Source organism: Penicillium griseofulvum, assembly GCF_001561935.1.
Source record: "Penicillium griseofulvum strain PG3 chromosome Unknown contig_11, whole genome shotgun sequence".
NCBI lineage: Eukaryota > Fungi > Ascomycota > Eurotiomycetes > Eurotiales > Aspergillaceae > Penicillium > Penicillium griseofulvum.
Window position 1 is genome coordinate 610,187 of NW_024467432.1, and position 13,469 is coordinate 623,655.

At 44.9% G+C, this 13,469-nt stretch overlaps 5 protein-coding genes across 5 annotated transcripts; 2 read left to right on the forward strand and 3 right to left on the reverse strand.

The window, feature by feature from the left end:
• Window positions 1-1,041: 1,041 nt before the first annotated feature.
• Window positions 1,042-2,538, forward strand: PGRI_087520 (uncharacterized protein; the record flags this gene model as incomplete). The annotated part of the gene is made up of 3 exons (XM_040796466.1): window positions 1,042-1,071; window positions 1,604-1,738; window positions 1,813-2,538. The coding sequence occupies 3 exons, from the start codon at window positions 1,042-1,044 to the stop codon at window positions 2,536-2,538; spliced, it is 891 nt and encodes a 296-aa protein (XP_040651004.1).
• Window positions 2,539-2,653: 115 nt separating this feature from the next.
• Window positions 2,654-4,726, reverse strand: ugd1 (UDP-glucose dehydrogenase; the record flags this gene model as incomplete). The annotated part of the gene is made up of 3 exons (XM_040796467.1): window positions 2,654-3,883; window positions 3,942-4,435; window positions 4,507-4,726. The coding sequence occupies 3 exons, from the start codon at window positions 4,724-4,726 to the stop codon at window positions 2,654-2,656; spliced, it is 1,944 nt and encodes a 647-aa protein (XP_040651005.1).
• Window positions 4,727-5,937: 1,211 nt separating this feature from the next.
• Window positions 5,938-7,169, reverse strand: PGRI_087540 (Drug/metabolite transporter; the record flags this gene model as incomplete). The annotated part of the gene is made up of 4 exons (XM_040796468.1): window positions 5,938-6,384; window positions 6,442-6,664; window positions 6,719-6,894; window positions 6,948-7,169. 4 exons carry the CDS (start codon window positions 7,167-7,169, stop codon window positions 5,938-5,940), a joined length of 1,068 nt encoding a protein of 355 aa, XP_040651006.1.
• A 662-nt stretch (window positions 7,170-7,831) lies between these two features.
• Window positions 7,832-9,553, forward strand: PGRI_087550 (glycosyltransferase domain-containing protein; the record flags this gene model as incomplete). The annotated part of the gene is made up of 2 exons (XM_040796469.1): window positions 7,832-7,870; window positions 7,949-9,553. The coding sequence occupies 2 exons, from the start codon at window positions 7,832-7,834 to the stop codon at window positions 9,551-9,553; spliced, it is 1,644 nt and encodes a 547-aa protein (XP_040651007.1).
• Window positions 9,554-9,863: 310 nt separating this feature from the next.
• PGRI_087560 (MDR family MFS transporter) lies at window positions 9,864-11,612 on the reverse strand (the record flags this gene model as incomplete). Its single annotated transcript, XM_040796470.1, has 4 exons — window positions 9,864-10,487; window positions 10,538-10,964; window positions 11,014-11,393; window positions 11,448-11,612. The coding sequence occupies 4 exons, from the start codon at window positions 11,610-11,612 to the stop codon at window positions 9,864-9,866; spliced, it is 1,596 nt and encodes a 531-aa protein (XP_040651008.1).
• Between the last annotated feature and the right edge of the window lie 1,857 nt (window positions 11,613-13,469).

Genomic DNA, 13,469 nt, shown 5'->3' on the forward strand with positions numbered 1-13,469 from the left:
CTGGCCGTGAAGGGCTAGCTGTATTTTGGAAGAAAGGCTTGGAAGTCGAGCGTCGCCGATGATGTCCCATGGACCCTCACCCCATCCCCGAAACACTACCACATGGGGAGCGCTCTCATTCGATGTGATTGAATATATAGGTGGTGCCTCTATTGGGTAGTCTGAAGGGTGAACCAGTGTCTTTGATGAGTTCCATGGCGCTGGTCGTAACAAAAATGTGACACCCTGTCGATTTGAAGAGTTGGAGAAAGAAGAAAGCAAATGGTTCATGGTTGCAAGGTGAAATCTGGGTGTACAATGTACAATTTCACTGTAGATCTTTCACTAAAAGATATAAGATGCAGAACGTGGGAATTTAAACAATCGGACTAATCAATATAAGGACGTGGCTGTGTGAGATGGCCTGATTCAGGTAAAAATTACCGATGGTATGCTCCACTAGGTTTTGACAGGCACCGATGCAGCGTTCTGAGGGAGTCGAAGCGTAAACGTGAAAATGAAAGTTCAAAAGCATAGAAGAGTAGATCTTTTTCAGGTTTTTATACTTTTTCTTTTGAAATTGTACATGATAATGATCGCCAGATTAGGATATAGATATCTTTTTTTTTATTTCCCAATTAGGCAGAATACTGCGCCGCATCACGGGATGTGGACTGCTGTAACATAACTATTATTGGCTCAATTATAGAATTGCCAAGCTTCTAGGCAACCTTTATCTTCCACTTATGTTGTACACACAGCCTTGGAAGAGTCCACCGGTACGGAGTACTCAGCTTCAGCCCTGGAGGCTTAGGGGCTGAGATGAAATGATGTCACATCAGCTCCCCGCACCTTCCCATTTGGAGACGATTCTACCCAGTATATGGAGTACACATCTCGTATTCAATCCCTTCAATTAGGCGTTGAAAAGTACACATGCCTGGGGTTCCATCTAGTCGAGGCTGCGATGCGTGTCGCAAGGTGAAGAAGAAGGTTTGGTGTCCCAACAGGCAAGGTTGCTATATCTTATTAATCCAACCAGTGTGATCAACTCAAACCGACATGCTCACGATGCGTGCGCCTAAAGATGACGTGCGTTGGGGGAGGACAACAGCGGTACATGTTCAAAAATCAATCACTAAACGCGATGCAAACAAAAAGCGCAGAAAGTCAACCAGAGCTTCGGCCAATTTTCTCGGTTGGCAAGAAAGTAGTGTTTATCACGGGACCGACACAGGTACCTAGCACCGACACAAGTATAATGGCAGCAGCCTTTGTAGCCGCATTTCAGGTGACTGATATCCGATATGCTGTGGCCTACTATGGACCTTTTCTTCGGGATATTCCACGGCGATTGGGTAATAGCACTGTTCTAGATTCAGCTGTGAGAGCCTTGTCAACTGCTTACCCATTTCTCCACACGGGCTCTTATCCACCGAATGCACTAGTTCGTTATGGGCAATCACTGCGGGCACTAAGAGAATGCTTGAACAATCCAGTCGAGGCCCGAACCCCCAACACATTATGTGCTGTCTATTTGATTACCATCTGCCAGGTAAAGTCTCGGTTTGCACCTGTCAAAAAGCGACATTCATGAGATTGGAGCTGATCCTCAATTTCTTAGAGCTGGCTAGGAGGATACGATGATTCACTCACTAGTCATACCGAAGCTATCGCTCATCTCCTCAGGGCTGCTGCACTACATGAGTGGACAAACCCCTTTGAGATGGAGATGGTTATTACACTGTGTGTGCCTATAGTATGTTTCGGTTCCGACTGCTCTGAACAAACTCCGTTAATGTCATCAGAGATTACTCACAATGATTTGAACAGATACTCGAAGGCATCGTCAACCCCCGTATCAAGATGGATCCGGAGTTTTGGGAACTCATCTCATCCTTCAAATGCCGTCTACATCCCTCGCAAGACAACAATCGGCCGCAGTCAACCACCACCGAGCTGCACCATCTCGCGATGTTTCCTAAATTTGTCCAAAACCCCGAGCCACACCTTTCCGAAATTGCAAAGACATACATGCAATTGAGACTCGATGCACACCAAATAAAACAACATCTTGATCTATGCGCACAGTTTACTCTTGTGTCCTTCTCATCCCCTGAAGTCGCGAGACATTCCCGTATTCAGGCTGCTTATGCCATGATTAGTACGCTGGCTGTGCTTTTGAACAGTCTTCTTCAGATTTTTGATCCCTGGAACGCTTCTTTGGTGAGTGAAGCTGTCTTCCTGTGTGGTGAGATTATAACACAAGCCGAGCTGGCATCTTGCTACCGGCCAGTTGGGGCAGCGTACACTCCTCTATGCTTGGTTGTTGCTTGGGCAGCATCAGATAATCCAGTCCAGTTGGCAAGAATTGAAGCGATCCTTTCCGAATACCAGTCAGATTTTGCGGACGTGCCATGGATGAGCCGTGCCATCTGGTTAGCCTCTACCCTGGATACCCACCGCATAAGAGTCATGTCTGGGAAGGAGTCTTCAGACAGTCATGGTACAGGGAAGAAAAAGGCTCCGGTCCGCCCAGAGTCTTGTTGCATTCTCTAGGCTCAAAGGAATGAAAGAAGCGCAGAAGAGACAATCTACTGGTCTGTTGGATATCTCGTTTTCGTCTGATGATGTTCATTCTATTGTATCAAATTTCAACCTACAATAACTCCTTCTAAAAGCCAGCGGAGCCAATGCTCTCCACTCGAATACCTAACTGTGTCATCTTCTTGGGTTCGATGATACACCGTCCATCGAATAACCATTTCGGCGTTGTCATGTTATCCCCAATTCTTTCCCAGTCCACCTGTCTCTTAGACATGTTATCCCTGGGCTTGCTCACAGCGAGCTCACTGCCATTTTCTCTCTGGCAGTCTGGGCAATCCATGGCACAATCTGGCTCAACGTGATAACTCTCTTGAGTGTGTGCGACATATGGCGGTTCAATCACACTACCTGTTCTAGAACAGGCTTCTATCTTTGAGGATTCGTGCATACCCTTGTCCAAGGGTAGATGTCCTGGCAAGGTTGAAGAACGAGGAACGGCAACCAATTCAGTATTTCGGAATTCATCAAACTCGGTGACAATGAGTATCGCATTGGATGAAGCGCAGGCTTCATAGACATCTGAATACACTTTCACTGCGCCGCCATCATCTCTGAGAGCCGGAGGTCCGTATCCATGAAGCTGGCGGATCTCGCCCTCGATGACATATGGATTGCAGCAAGGGTCAAATATTGCGATTTCCCCGGGATTTTCATCAAGCAATGTCTTGATTATCTCAAGGGCGGGTGCTTCACGGGTATCCGATGTGTCCTTCTTGAAAGCATATCCCAGAAGAGTAATCTTCTTCCCAACCAGAGTATTGTTCAGACACTTGATGACACGACTGGTAAATCGGTTGCGCTGGTGTTCATTCATGGTCACCACCTGGCGCCAGTAAGCCCCGACCTCATTGAGGCCTAGGGATTCAGCAAGATAGACAAGACTGAGGATATCCTTCTTGAAACAGCTACCTCCAAACCCAATACCTGCGCGGAGGAATTTATCACCGACTCGGCTGTCCATTCCAATTGACGCCGAGACCTCGTTAATCTCAGCCCCTGTGGCCTCGCAGAGTGCTGAAATGCTGTTTATGCTGCTAAGTCGTTGGGCTAGCATAGAATTGGCCACGAGCTTTGCCAACTCCGATGACCAGATGTTGGTAGTGATTATGCGGGACTGGTCAATCCAGCCAGCATAGACTCCAGCTAGTGTCTTTGCTGCAACCTTTCCTTCTTCTGTCGTTTCAGAGCCTATGATAACTCGGTCCGGGTGTAACAGGTCTTGAATTGCAGTCCCAGCTGCGAGGAACTCAGGGTTGGACAAAATTTCAAAGTGCTCGCCGGGACGACGTATGGCAATCTATGTGGATAAAAAGTGTGAGTGTATCTTCATGATAAGAAAGGATGGTATGACCTACCATCTCCTGGATCATTTGGGCTGTTTTGCATGGCACTGTGGACTTCTCCACGATAATAGATCCATTCCTTGCATGCTGCACAACATCTGCAGCGACAGCTTCAAAAGCTGTCATGTCTGTTGCACTGCCTGCACCTGATCCTCGCATCTTTGTGGGAGTGTTGACAGCAATTATGACAATATCTGACTCTCGAATACATCTTGAAACGTTCGCGGAGAAAAATAAGTTCGGCAAGCGAGAGGATGTAGTTGTTCCCTCTTGTTGTCTCTCGTGCCCTTCAGATATGTCTGGAATTCCCTCTGAGTTTGTTGGCACAGGAGAGGTGGGATGATCCCGAAGTCCATCCCGTGCAATCCGCACGATTTCAGCAAGCCCTGGCTCGTAGATGGGTAGATGTCGGGAGTTCCACCTTCGAATGCGCCGCTCATCTTTGTCCACAACGGTGACCCGGATCTGCGGGTTCTTGAATGCAATGACAGCAGCAGTTGGGCCACCTGTTGATAATCAGTTTATGGGTCACGGGTCACGAGAGAGGATATCAGAATCATGGATTTAGGCAACGTACCGACATAGCCTGCGCCAACGCAGCAGATACTCCGGATCTGGCTTGGGCCAACTAGGGTATCTGGGTCACTATCATCCCCGACAGTGGTTCTTGTACTACTCGACACAACGTCGAGTTCATCGTCGAGTCCATCTAGACTTTGCTCCGGACTTGTCGGCACACTTGTTCTAGTTAAACTGATAGCCTCAGAGTCAGATTCATGATCAATACGGGAGAACATGGTTATCAAGTTAGACTCCTATCGGATTCCATCCGCTCAAGAAGGGCTCGGGTGGAATAGCTGAAGCAATGAATGTAAATATCATTTGAAGACTTCCACCTCTATTTATGTTAATTTCTTGTTCAAATGACAAGACCCTACTTGCCTGTGATTCCTTCGTAGCAAATTTGAACTATAGGGGGAGTATTCAATATCTAGTCTGATCCTCTACGAAATACTCTATCCGTCCTAGACTTAAACATGAAAGAACCATTTAACGAAAATGATACAAAAATGTATCTAAGCTAACCCCTTATTGGTGATTCCTATCGGCCATTGAGAATCCTGCGTATAGCCACGCGGTTGAATGCCCATTATTGTGCATTGCTATACGTCATGTCGAGCCCAACAGAATTAACGTCCCTGTTAGTCCATGCAGCCGAGATCCCGTTGCGCGTCTTTTCTCACTGCATATGTAGTAAATTATGGGAATGTGACGGCATTTCTCTGATTTCAATGTATTAGAGACTTCGAATCCGTAAAAATATACACGGAAATGCTAGTACCCAGCGACATAAGAATTCAAAGAATTTATATTTAGTGTATTCCTAGTATGGAGGCCTTTTCCTCTAGCGAATCGCGAGTAAAAATAAAGAATCCCAAATCGCTTGGCAGCATGTGGACGAATCCGAAGACTTTAATTGCACATGTGTCGATTCTCTCACAATACGGAGAGTATATAATATCATTCTTTCTTATCATCCAAGTTAACCGAGGTGGAAAGGAGACAGTACTACTGACCTGATTGGGACGATTCTCCAAGGCAATTATGTTTGTAAAGCGACCATGTAAATAGTTGTAGTTGGCATTTTCTGTTTGGGGTATCACCATATACCCTCCTAGAAGATAGCTATTCACTTATATATTACAGACTAATACATATATGGAGTATGGAGTATAGCTGCAAATATTATATGAAATATAAAATACCAGTTGCTATATGCAGTATAGAGTACTCCGTATAGCTTCGTATTTACCGGAATGGGTCGGAGGTGTTACATACTGTGACTCCGCTATCTCTATTTGTGTATCAAATTGGTATCGTTTGTGTATTTTTGATTTCTCAACTTTCCTTACCAGACTATCAATTACTATGTACTAATGTAAACATTCAATGTTGGAATTTCAATATTATTCCCTAGACATGGACACCATATATATCTTCATTGCCTCTATGATGTAGATGCTCGCTTAGAATCGAGCTCTGCTTTGCTGAAAAATGCACAACCACCTAGCACAAGAAGGATACCTATGCCGTTTAAGATATCCACTGTGAAATCTTTAAACACAAATATTCCGATAGCTAGCGTGACGGCCTGCTTAAGATTCCCACAAACCGATATTGTTAGAGCACCGGCCAGCTTGTTGGTTTGGAAAGAAGAAACGTTGAGGAAAAATGCCAACAGTCCATTTCCAAGTAGGAAGACAACGGTGCCCGCGATGGCTGGTTTTGAGGACTCGGCGGCACGCTGAGACATGGAATCTGCAAAAGCTGGTAGCTCTCCGACAATTACTGCAAGCACGAAGGATTGGATCGCAGCGAGTGGAGACATGCGGAACAGAAGCTCCATTGAAGGAAGTGCCAGGGATCCTGTCATCAGCCTGTTGGCTGTGACGGTCTTTTATCTCGTCAGTGGCGTTCTACTCAGAATAGATAAAAAGGTTCAATATCATACCTTAACTGCTGCGAGAATAACTCCGAATACTGTTATGAATAGACCAAGAGCAGAGTAATGGTATTCCCCAACAACAGTCATTCCGGCGCCGATAATGATAGGACACAGTGAGAGGTATGTCTCCATTGAGTACGAGCGCCCGAACCAGACTCGGTATAACAAAACGGTGAAGATGGGGACAGTGTTGCGAATGATTTGAAAAAAGGCTAGGCTGACGAGGGATCTATGCACGAGATGTTAGAGCCAAACAATTTAAGATATCAACATGGTCACATACAAGGAAAGGTTTGACATGGCGATGTTTGCCGTGAAGAGCACAGAGAATGCGACCAGCACCAGATGTTCTCTTGGAGTCAATTTTGAGAGTTCAAAATGCCCAAGTTTCAGGAGCACAAGGCTACCCAGCGAGGCGAAAGTGGTATGCATACATGTTAGCAGCCAAGGGAATTTGAACTGTTGAAAGGAAATCAGTACTTGAGTCTCATCATGTTCAGGGTCATCCTCACAGATCCTAGAAGGAGCTTGTTGTATAGCGTCAATAGCATGCTAAATAGGAAGTAGGAACCGAGCCACGCGAACTTCACGGATGTTGGTGTCTGGTACTCGGGCTCGGTACTGCTTGTAACTTCATCTTCGCGATTGGATTCGAGGTCATCGGAAGTGGTTGAAAGGGTATCACTCAGCAAGGCTAGCTCTGCCTCATCCTCGTTGACCTTTGAATAACTCATTTTATACTTGGAGCAAGATTGGTGAACAGCAAGAATTTGGAAAAGGAAGATGAACTTTTACCAGTCGTCTTTTTTTTTTTTTTTTTGCTATCCTGCTACCAGGGCCACAGTTAAAATATATTAAAATATATTTGAACTTGAAATAAGATACATGTAAGTGATCCCTATCAATCCTTAAGCCAAGATAAAAATAGTTATTCTTTGTATACGGTATTTCGTATTTTGTATTATCATACGAATTTCCGTTTTGGATAATGCGTGTTTCTATACTCCATAAAGTACTCTATACCTACTTCCTATTCCTACTATGTACCTCCTATTCCTACCTCCTATTTCTACCTCCTATTCTAATTTTCCGATATAAATTAACCCAAGTGAAAAATACAATAGGAGAATATCTCCTTTTCAAGGACTTGACTTGTCTTCGCTGATAAGTCTTGGCCCCATGTCTTGACACCTTGGGACCTTTTCACTTCACTTTACCTTCCCAAGGGAAAGAGGGATTTGTGTTCACATAGGCTACTGGATCATTTATTGCATTTGCATCTTCACTTCTGCCCATTACCGCCAATATGAGGCTAGCTTGCAGTCGCTGGCATGTGGCAATATTCATTAGCTTCATGGTAGTTGTTTCGATCACCTTACTTCCATATCAGTCTCCGATGTGGAAGACAAGTTCTGTGCCAGTATCATCCGACACTGTAAGAGCCCTTGGAGACTGCCCTGCTGCACATAACTCAGCAACACTAGGAAATAATATTAATTTCTTTTTCAAATAGGAAATCCTACCCGGCAAAGACATTGTACACGGCACAGAGACTGTACCGGGTAACGAGACTACATACGGCACAATACCTGTAAATGTCCCAGGGGCTATACCCGGCGAAGAGGCCAAACTCGACGAAGAGGCTGAACACAACGAAGCTGAACACAACGGAGAGGCTGAACACAACGGAGAGGCTGAACACAACGAAGAGACTCTACCCATCACAGAACAACCCCCACAAACCTCAAAATTCCATCTGCTTATCCCTGCAAATGGCCCACGCTTGCAGCTATGCAGGAACATTGTATCGTCGACCATACTGGGGTATCCAGTTCCCATTTTCAATGGTTGGGAAAAAACCGGGAAGTTGGATGCCTCCGTCAGCCATCTCGCCAAAGTCCGGAATCTGATGCAATATCTGGACAACTTACCACCTGCCTCTGATGACGATCTCGTACTCATAGTCGATGGCTATGATGTTATTTTTCAACTCCCCGCTGATGTTCTCATTCAACAATACTTCAATATCATTGAAGTATCCAACGCCAGAATTGCTGCAAAATATGGCCTGGATTCAATAGAAAGTCTGTCTGGAGAAAACAGCCCACGACAAAGCATTCTATTTGGCTCTGATAAAGTCTGCTGGCCAGGCGTCGAGGGTCGACCAGCGTGCTGGGCTGTACCTGAAGATGTCGGCATTCCTGCCGGAGCGTTCGGACCAGACCGTGGTATCGAGGGCAATATGCCCCGATGGCTCAATTCTGGCACCATAATGGGCCCGGCGGCAGACATGAGAGAATTCTTCGCAGCAACTTTGCAGCGGATCGAAGCCACATACAAAACACAGCCGAAGTTCAGAGACTCAGATCAATTGTACATGGCTGATATCTGGGGCGAGCAAGAATTTTGGCGTTCTGTGGACATCCACAACCATAAATTCCATGATGATGTGGACCCAAATACCCTCGCACCTACTGGAAAGAAAGACCTAGTCATTCCAACTAAGGTTCATGGTCAAAAAACGGAATTTCATATTGGGATGGACTATGAATCCGGGCTTTTCCAGACGAATGCTGGCTATGGCCGTTTTGTTCAACATATTGCTTTCAATGCAGCTACATCCAACGGCACTGCATCAGCATTGATAACTAAAAACGTGGCTGAATCCCCAGATTTTGAGCCTTATCATATTGACATGCCTGCTAATGTTATCTCTTCATTGATATATCGCTTAAGTGCAATCTCTGACACCATCGATGCCGATCCAAAAGACATCATCAAGGATATGCGTCTCGGGACAAACCTCGTGACCAAAAATATCTATGGGCTATTCCATTGTGCCGGCAATAAGTCTCCTCTCAATCACTTGTGGTACCAGCAATGGTTTCAGCCGTACGCTCGACCACTTTTAGAAGCGGGGGCTCAGTCTCTGAAAGAAAAGGAGGAAATTTCCGACGTACTCATTGATGGGCGGAAATGGGTCGTCGCTCATAGCTTCCCGATCACATCCAGAGAAGGCATAAATGTTGCTGGTGCATGGGCGGATTTTGATGGCCGGTGGTTAACATGGAAAGAGCTATGCAAACCGTTCGAAGACGGAATTTTCGGGAAGGAATAGTCCCATTGAACTGCAATCTGGTGCCCAGGTGCTGGGGTTGGATTATTGTATCTTCACTTTCAATTGGGTTATAATTTACTTGCATTAGCCATACACACATATCTTAACTGGGTTTTAGATCGATGTCACTCCTGTGATTCACATGTTATATGTGGTACTATTCACTTTCCTGACAATCTGAACATCTTTATATACAAGCACCACGATGGCAAATATCTGTAAACATGAAAAGAAAAAAAACAAAGAATATCAATCAATCAAAAAGGCTGTGCTTCTGTGCACTGGATCAACCAGCGCCGTCATATCTCAATCATCGTTTCATGGATTTCCATTGAACAAGTCCAGCACCGACAAAAGACAGTAGTGCACCAGCAACAGACACATAGAATGTCTGGATAACAGCAATGTTATAAGCATGTAGAACAGAGGGAAGAATCTCTTTGGGCACACGCTGGGATAAATTCGCAGCCCCGGCGTTTATTAACGCATTTGGGCTGACACTGGGAGCATTGACCGCAATGCTAGCGACAAGGCTATTCCCAAAGACAGTTTGGGCAATTGAAACAAACATTGCTCCACTGAGACTCTGTGCAAATGTGATGATTGCAATCCCGATTGGGATATCCCGTAATGGTAGTGTAGTCTGAAGGGCATTGATGCATTGCTGAAAGCCAAGTCCAGCTCCAATTCCAAGAATCACTTGGTATCCAATCCACTGCGTGTGTCCACTGTTCACTTTGAAAGTCGTACACAGCCCCGAGCCAATCGTGAGAAATGCGCTTCCGACGAACATGAGTGGTGTATAGTATCCGAGGATATTAACGAGTAGTCCTCCTAGAGCAGAGAATACAATCATAGCTACTACCATTGGAAGGTTGTTGATTCCGGATTCTGATGCGGAATCTTCCTTGACTGCTTGAAACCAGATTGGGAGCTTGAGGAATTGTTAGTAATGAAGCGGAGAAGGGTGTACTCGAGACTTACATAGTATCCAAAGACAAAAAAGGAGCCACCGAGGAATGTTGCGTGAATCACTGCCCCGAGTACATTGCGGTTCTTAAGTAAACGTGGCGGTACGGTAGCGTCGTCCTGCTTCCAAATCTGGATAATACACCACACAGAGCTGAATATGCCAAACAGAACAAATAGAGCAATTATTCTAGGATTGTTCCACCTGTATTTGGTGCCGCCCCATTGCAGGCCCAATAGAAGGGAAACGATGGCGGGGATGAATGCAAGTAAACCAAGAGGATCCATTCGCTTTAGTTGCCCGAGGCGACTGATTTCGGGCTTTGGTGCAGTAGAATCCTTGAAGAAAAGTAAAATGACAAGTCCAGTGAGGACGCCAAAGGGTAGATTTATCCAAAAGCACCATCTCCAACTGACATGATCAGTGAGGAGTCCTCCTAGCCTATGATTAAATTAGCTGCTAGTCTACGCGACTGAATAGCGAGACTTACAATGGTCCTGTGATTGTCGCAATTCCACTAGTACTACCGATAATCCCGAAATAGAGGGCACGTCGGTGAAGGGGCACACTATTCGCCAGGACGAGTAAAGCACCCGGCGATAATCCTCCAGATCCAATGCCGGCAATTGCTCGCCCAAAAATCAATCCTTTGGATGTTGGTGTCACGGCACATATCAGAGACCCGAGTTCAAACAAGCCGAGAGCAATCATATATGTCCATTTTGTCGAATAATATGTGTATACCTTGCCGAATGGCAGGGTGACGGCACATGTGGTTAAAAGGTAAGCGCTGGCATACCACGATAAATCACCTAGTGAGTTGAATTGTTCGGTGATTTTAGGGATGGCTGTGGAAAGGATTGTGTTGTCCTGGTAAGAGTCCACCTTAGCTCATGAGATGGTAAAAAGATATATGAAGCTTACCAAGGCAATACAAAAGGATTGAAAGCAAAGTCCGATTAAAATTGGAGCAAGCTTTGAGTTCGGTGGATAGACTTGCTTCTCTTCATCATCGTCACTCTCAGTTCCGGCCTCTTTCAATGGGATGTCATCTCGATTTGCGTCAACTTGATCTTGGAAATCTCTCATGCTTGAACTTTCTGCTATCAAACTGCAAGTTAGATTCTCCAGTTGTTGAAACTGTAAAAGTCATTTAAAAGAAATTTGTTTGGTCGTATCATCCGCGCTGAGGCGTGAAGTGTGCTTGAAATAGGCACATTAACTCCAAGGGTGGATGTGCAGTAAGTTTCTGGCTGACATCTATGGACCTACATTACTGTAGCTAGGTGTAACCCGATAAAGTATGCAAGGGGTTTCTATCTTGTTTTATCCCCGAGGTCCTTTCATTCTCACTTGGTCACATTCTTGCTGGTTGGTTGGTATGTAGTTTTTTCCCCGACAAGATGCTTGCTCGACTAGAACTAAGCATCATCTATATCTCTGCTCAAAGAATATCCATACTCTGAAAATATCCATTCTATAGTTGGGTTAATTGATCTGATGATAATGCTGTATCATTTGACATCGTTACTCGAGGTCGATCACTCTTGATATGATGAATCTCGCGACCCTGCATTCCAGTGGGACTGTAACCTCGCTAGAGAGCCCATGATGACTACTCCATAGTCAATTTATACATTCATTAATAAATAGATTAGAAACCTACCCAATAGTCTGGTCATCTAAATCCATAGACTTAGGCCTCATACTCCTTAACCATAGTAATTCAAGACTATAGAGAGAAATTCCGGTTCTATCTTGAGAAGATAACACTAATCCTATTTCTTGTGATTACTGAAAGGGGGAGGAAGAGGAGGAAGAATCAGTGTTGAATCTATGGAGAAGTACTCCGTATTTATATCCCTACTATTAAACAGAGTAGCAAACAGCAGGGATGATCTCACAACATTATTAGCTTTAATGACGTAGGTAGTCTTCCTACCTTATATTTCTACGAACCTACTATAAGAATCAATGTGCCACTGTATAACCAACTGTTTCAGACAAGCCTTGTGTGCGTTCTATTATTATCAAAGTATACCGATCATATATATCTTGCAACTTCATGATGCGCTCATGGGACCTGCTTTAATGCTGTAATTAGAGACACTTATATTTAGCTTGGAATATTTAGTTGTATAATGAAACAACGGTTTGCCGTCGCGATAGTCCCCAAAGTCCTTCGTAGTGGGAGACTAAGAAAGGTTGGCGAGTACTGAGGATAATGCGAACAAGGTACAAGACATAGACATGGATTGGGTTGAGATTATTGGTAGATAGAAGAACTATTAGGGGGCCCTGTGATAAGCATGTGAATACGAAGTAGATGGCCATATGTGTAGCCCACAAACTCTCCCCATGTTTAGGGGCTCGCTAGGAGAGGTAGTGCTCGGCCGCGATCGGCATGTGTCTGGGAACTCTCGGCGAGTCCGAATTACTTAATGTGCACACAAGAGTATTGGGCTATTTCGTGACTTTTTCTAGAAATCACAAGAGGGGAGATATATGCAGTAGACCTGTCTATAACATAAAAGTGGGTTGTCGGAACTGCCTAACGAGGCATGTCACATCGGTCCCCAGGATTCGGCCGGACTCGGCCCCATATGTATGGAGTAGTGGAGGGGAGACACACGACATCGTAAGATATCCAAAGTGGGGATTTGTTGTCTTGTGTATATGGCCAGGTTATATGTTTTGGCTTCTTTGTTCTGACGTTGAAGAATATACGAAGAGGCTGAAAGAGATCTCTAGGCGCCAAGCTATTATATATTGTAACTCTTGACTATATCATATTTCCCCTTAATGATTCCTAACATGATCTCTTATTTCTCGTGTATGAAATACGTACCAGATGGAAACTAATACCCTGTCATATGAACACTGCGCAGGGTGCCCTGCGCCCGGGGCTGATCAGAGCCCGGGCAAGAAAATAACAAGCTATTATTG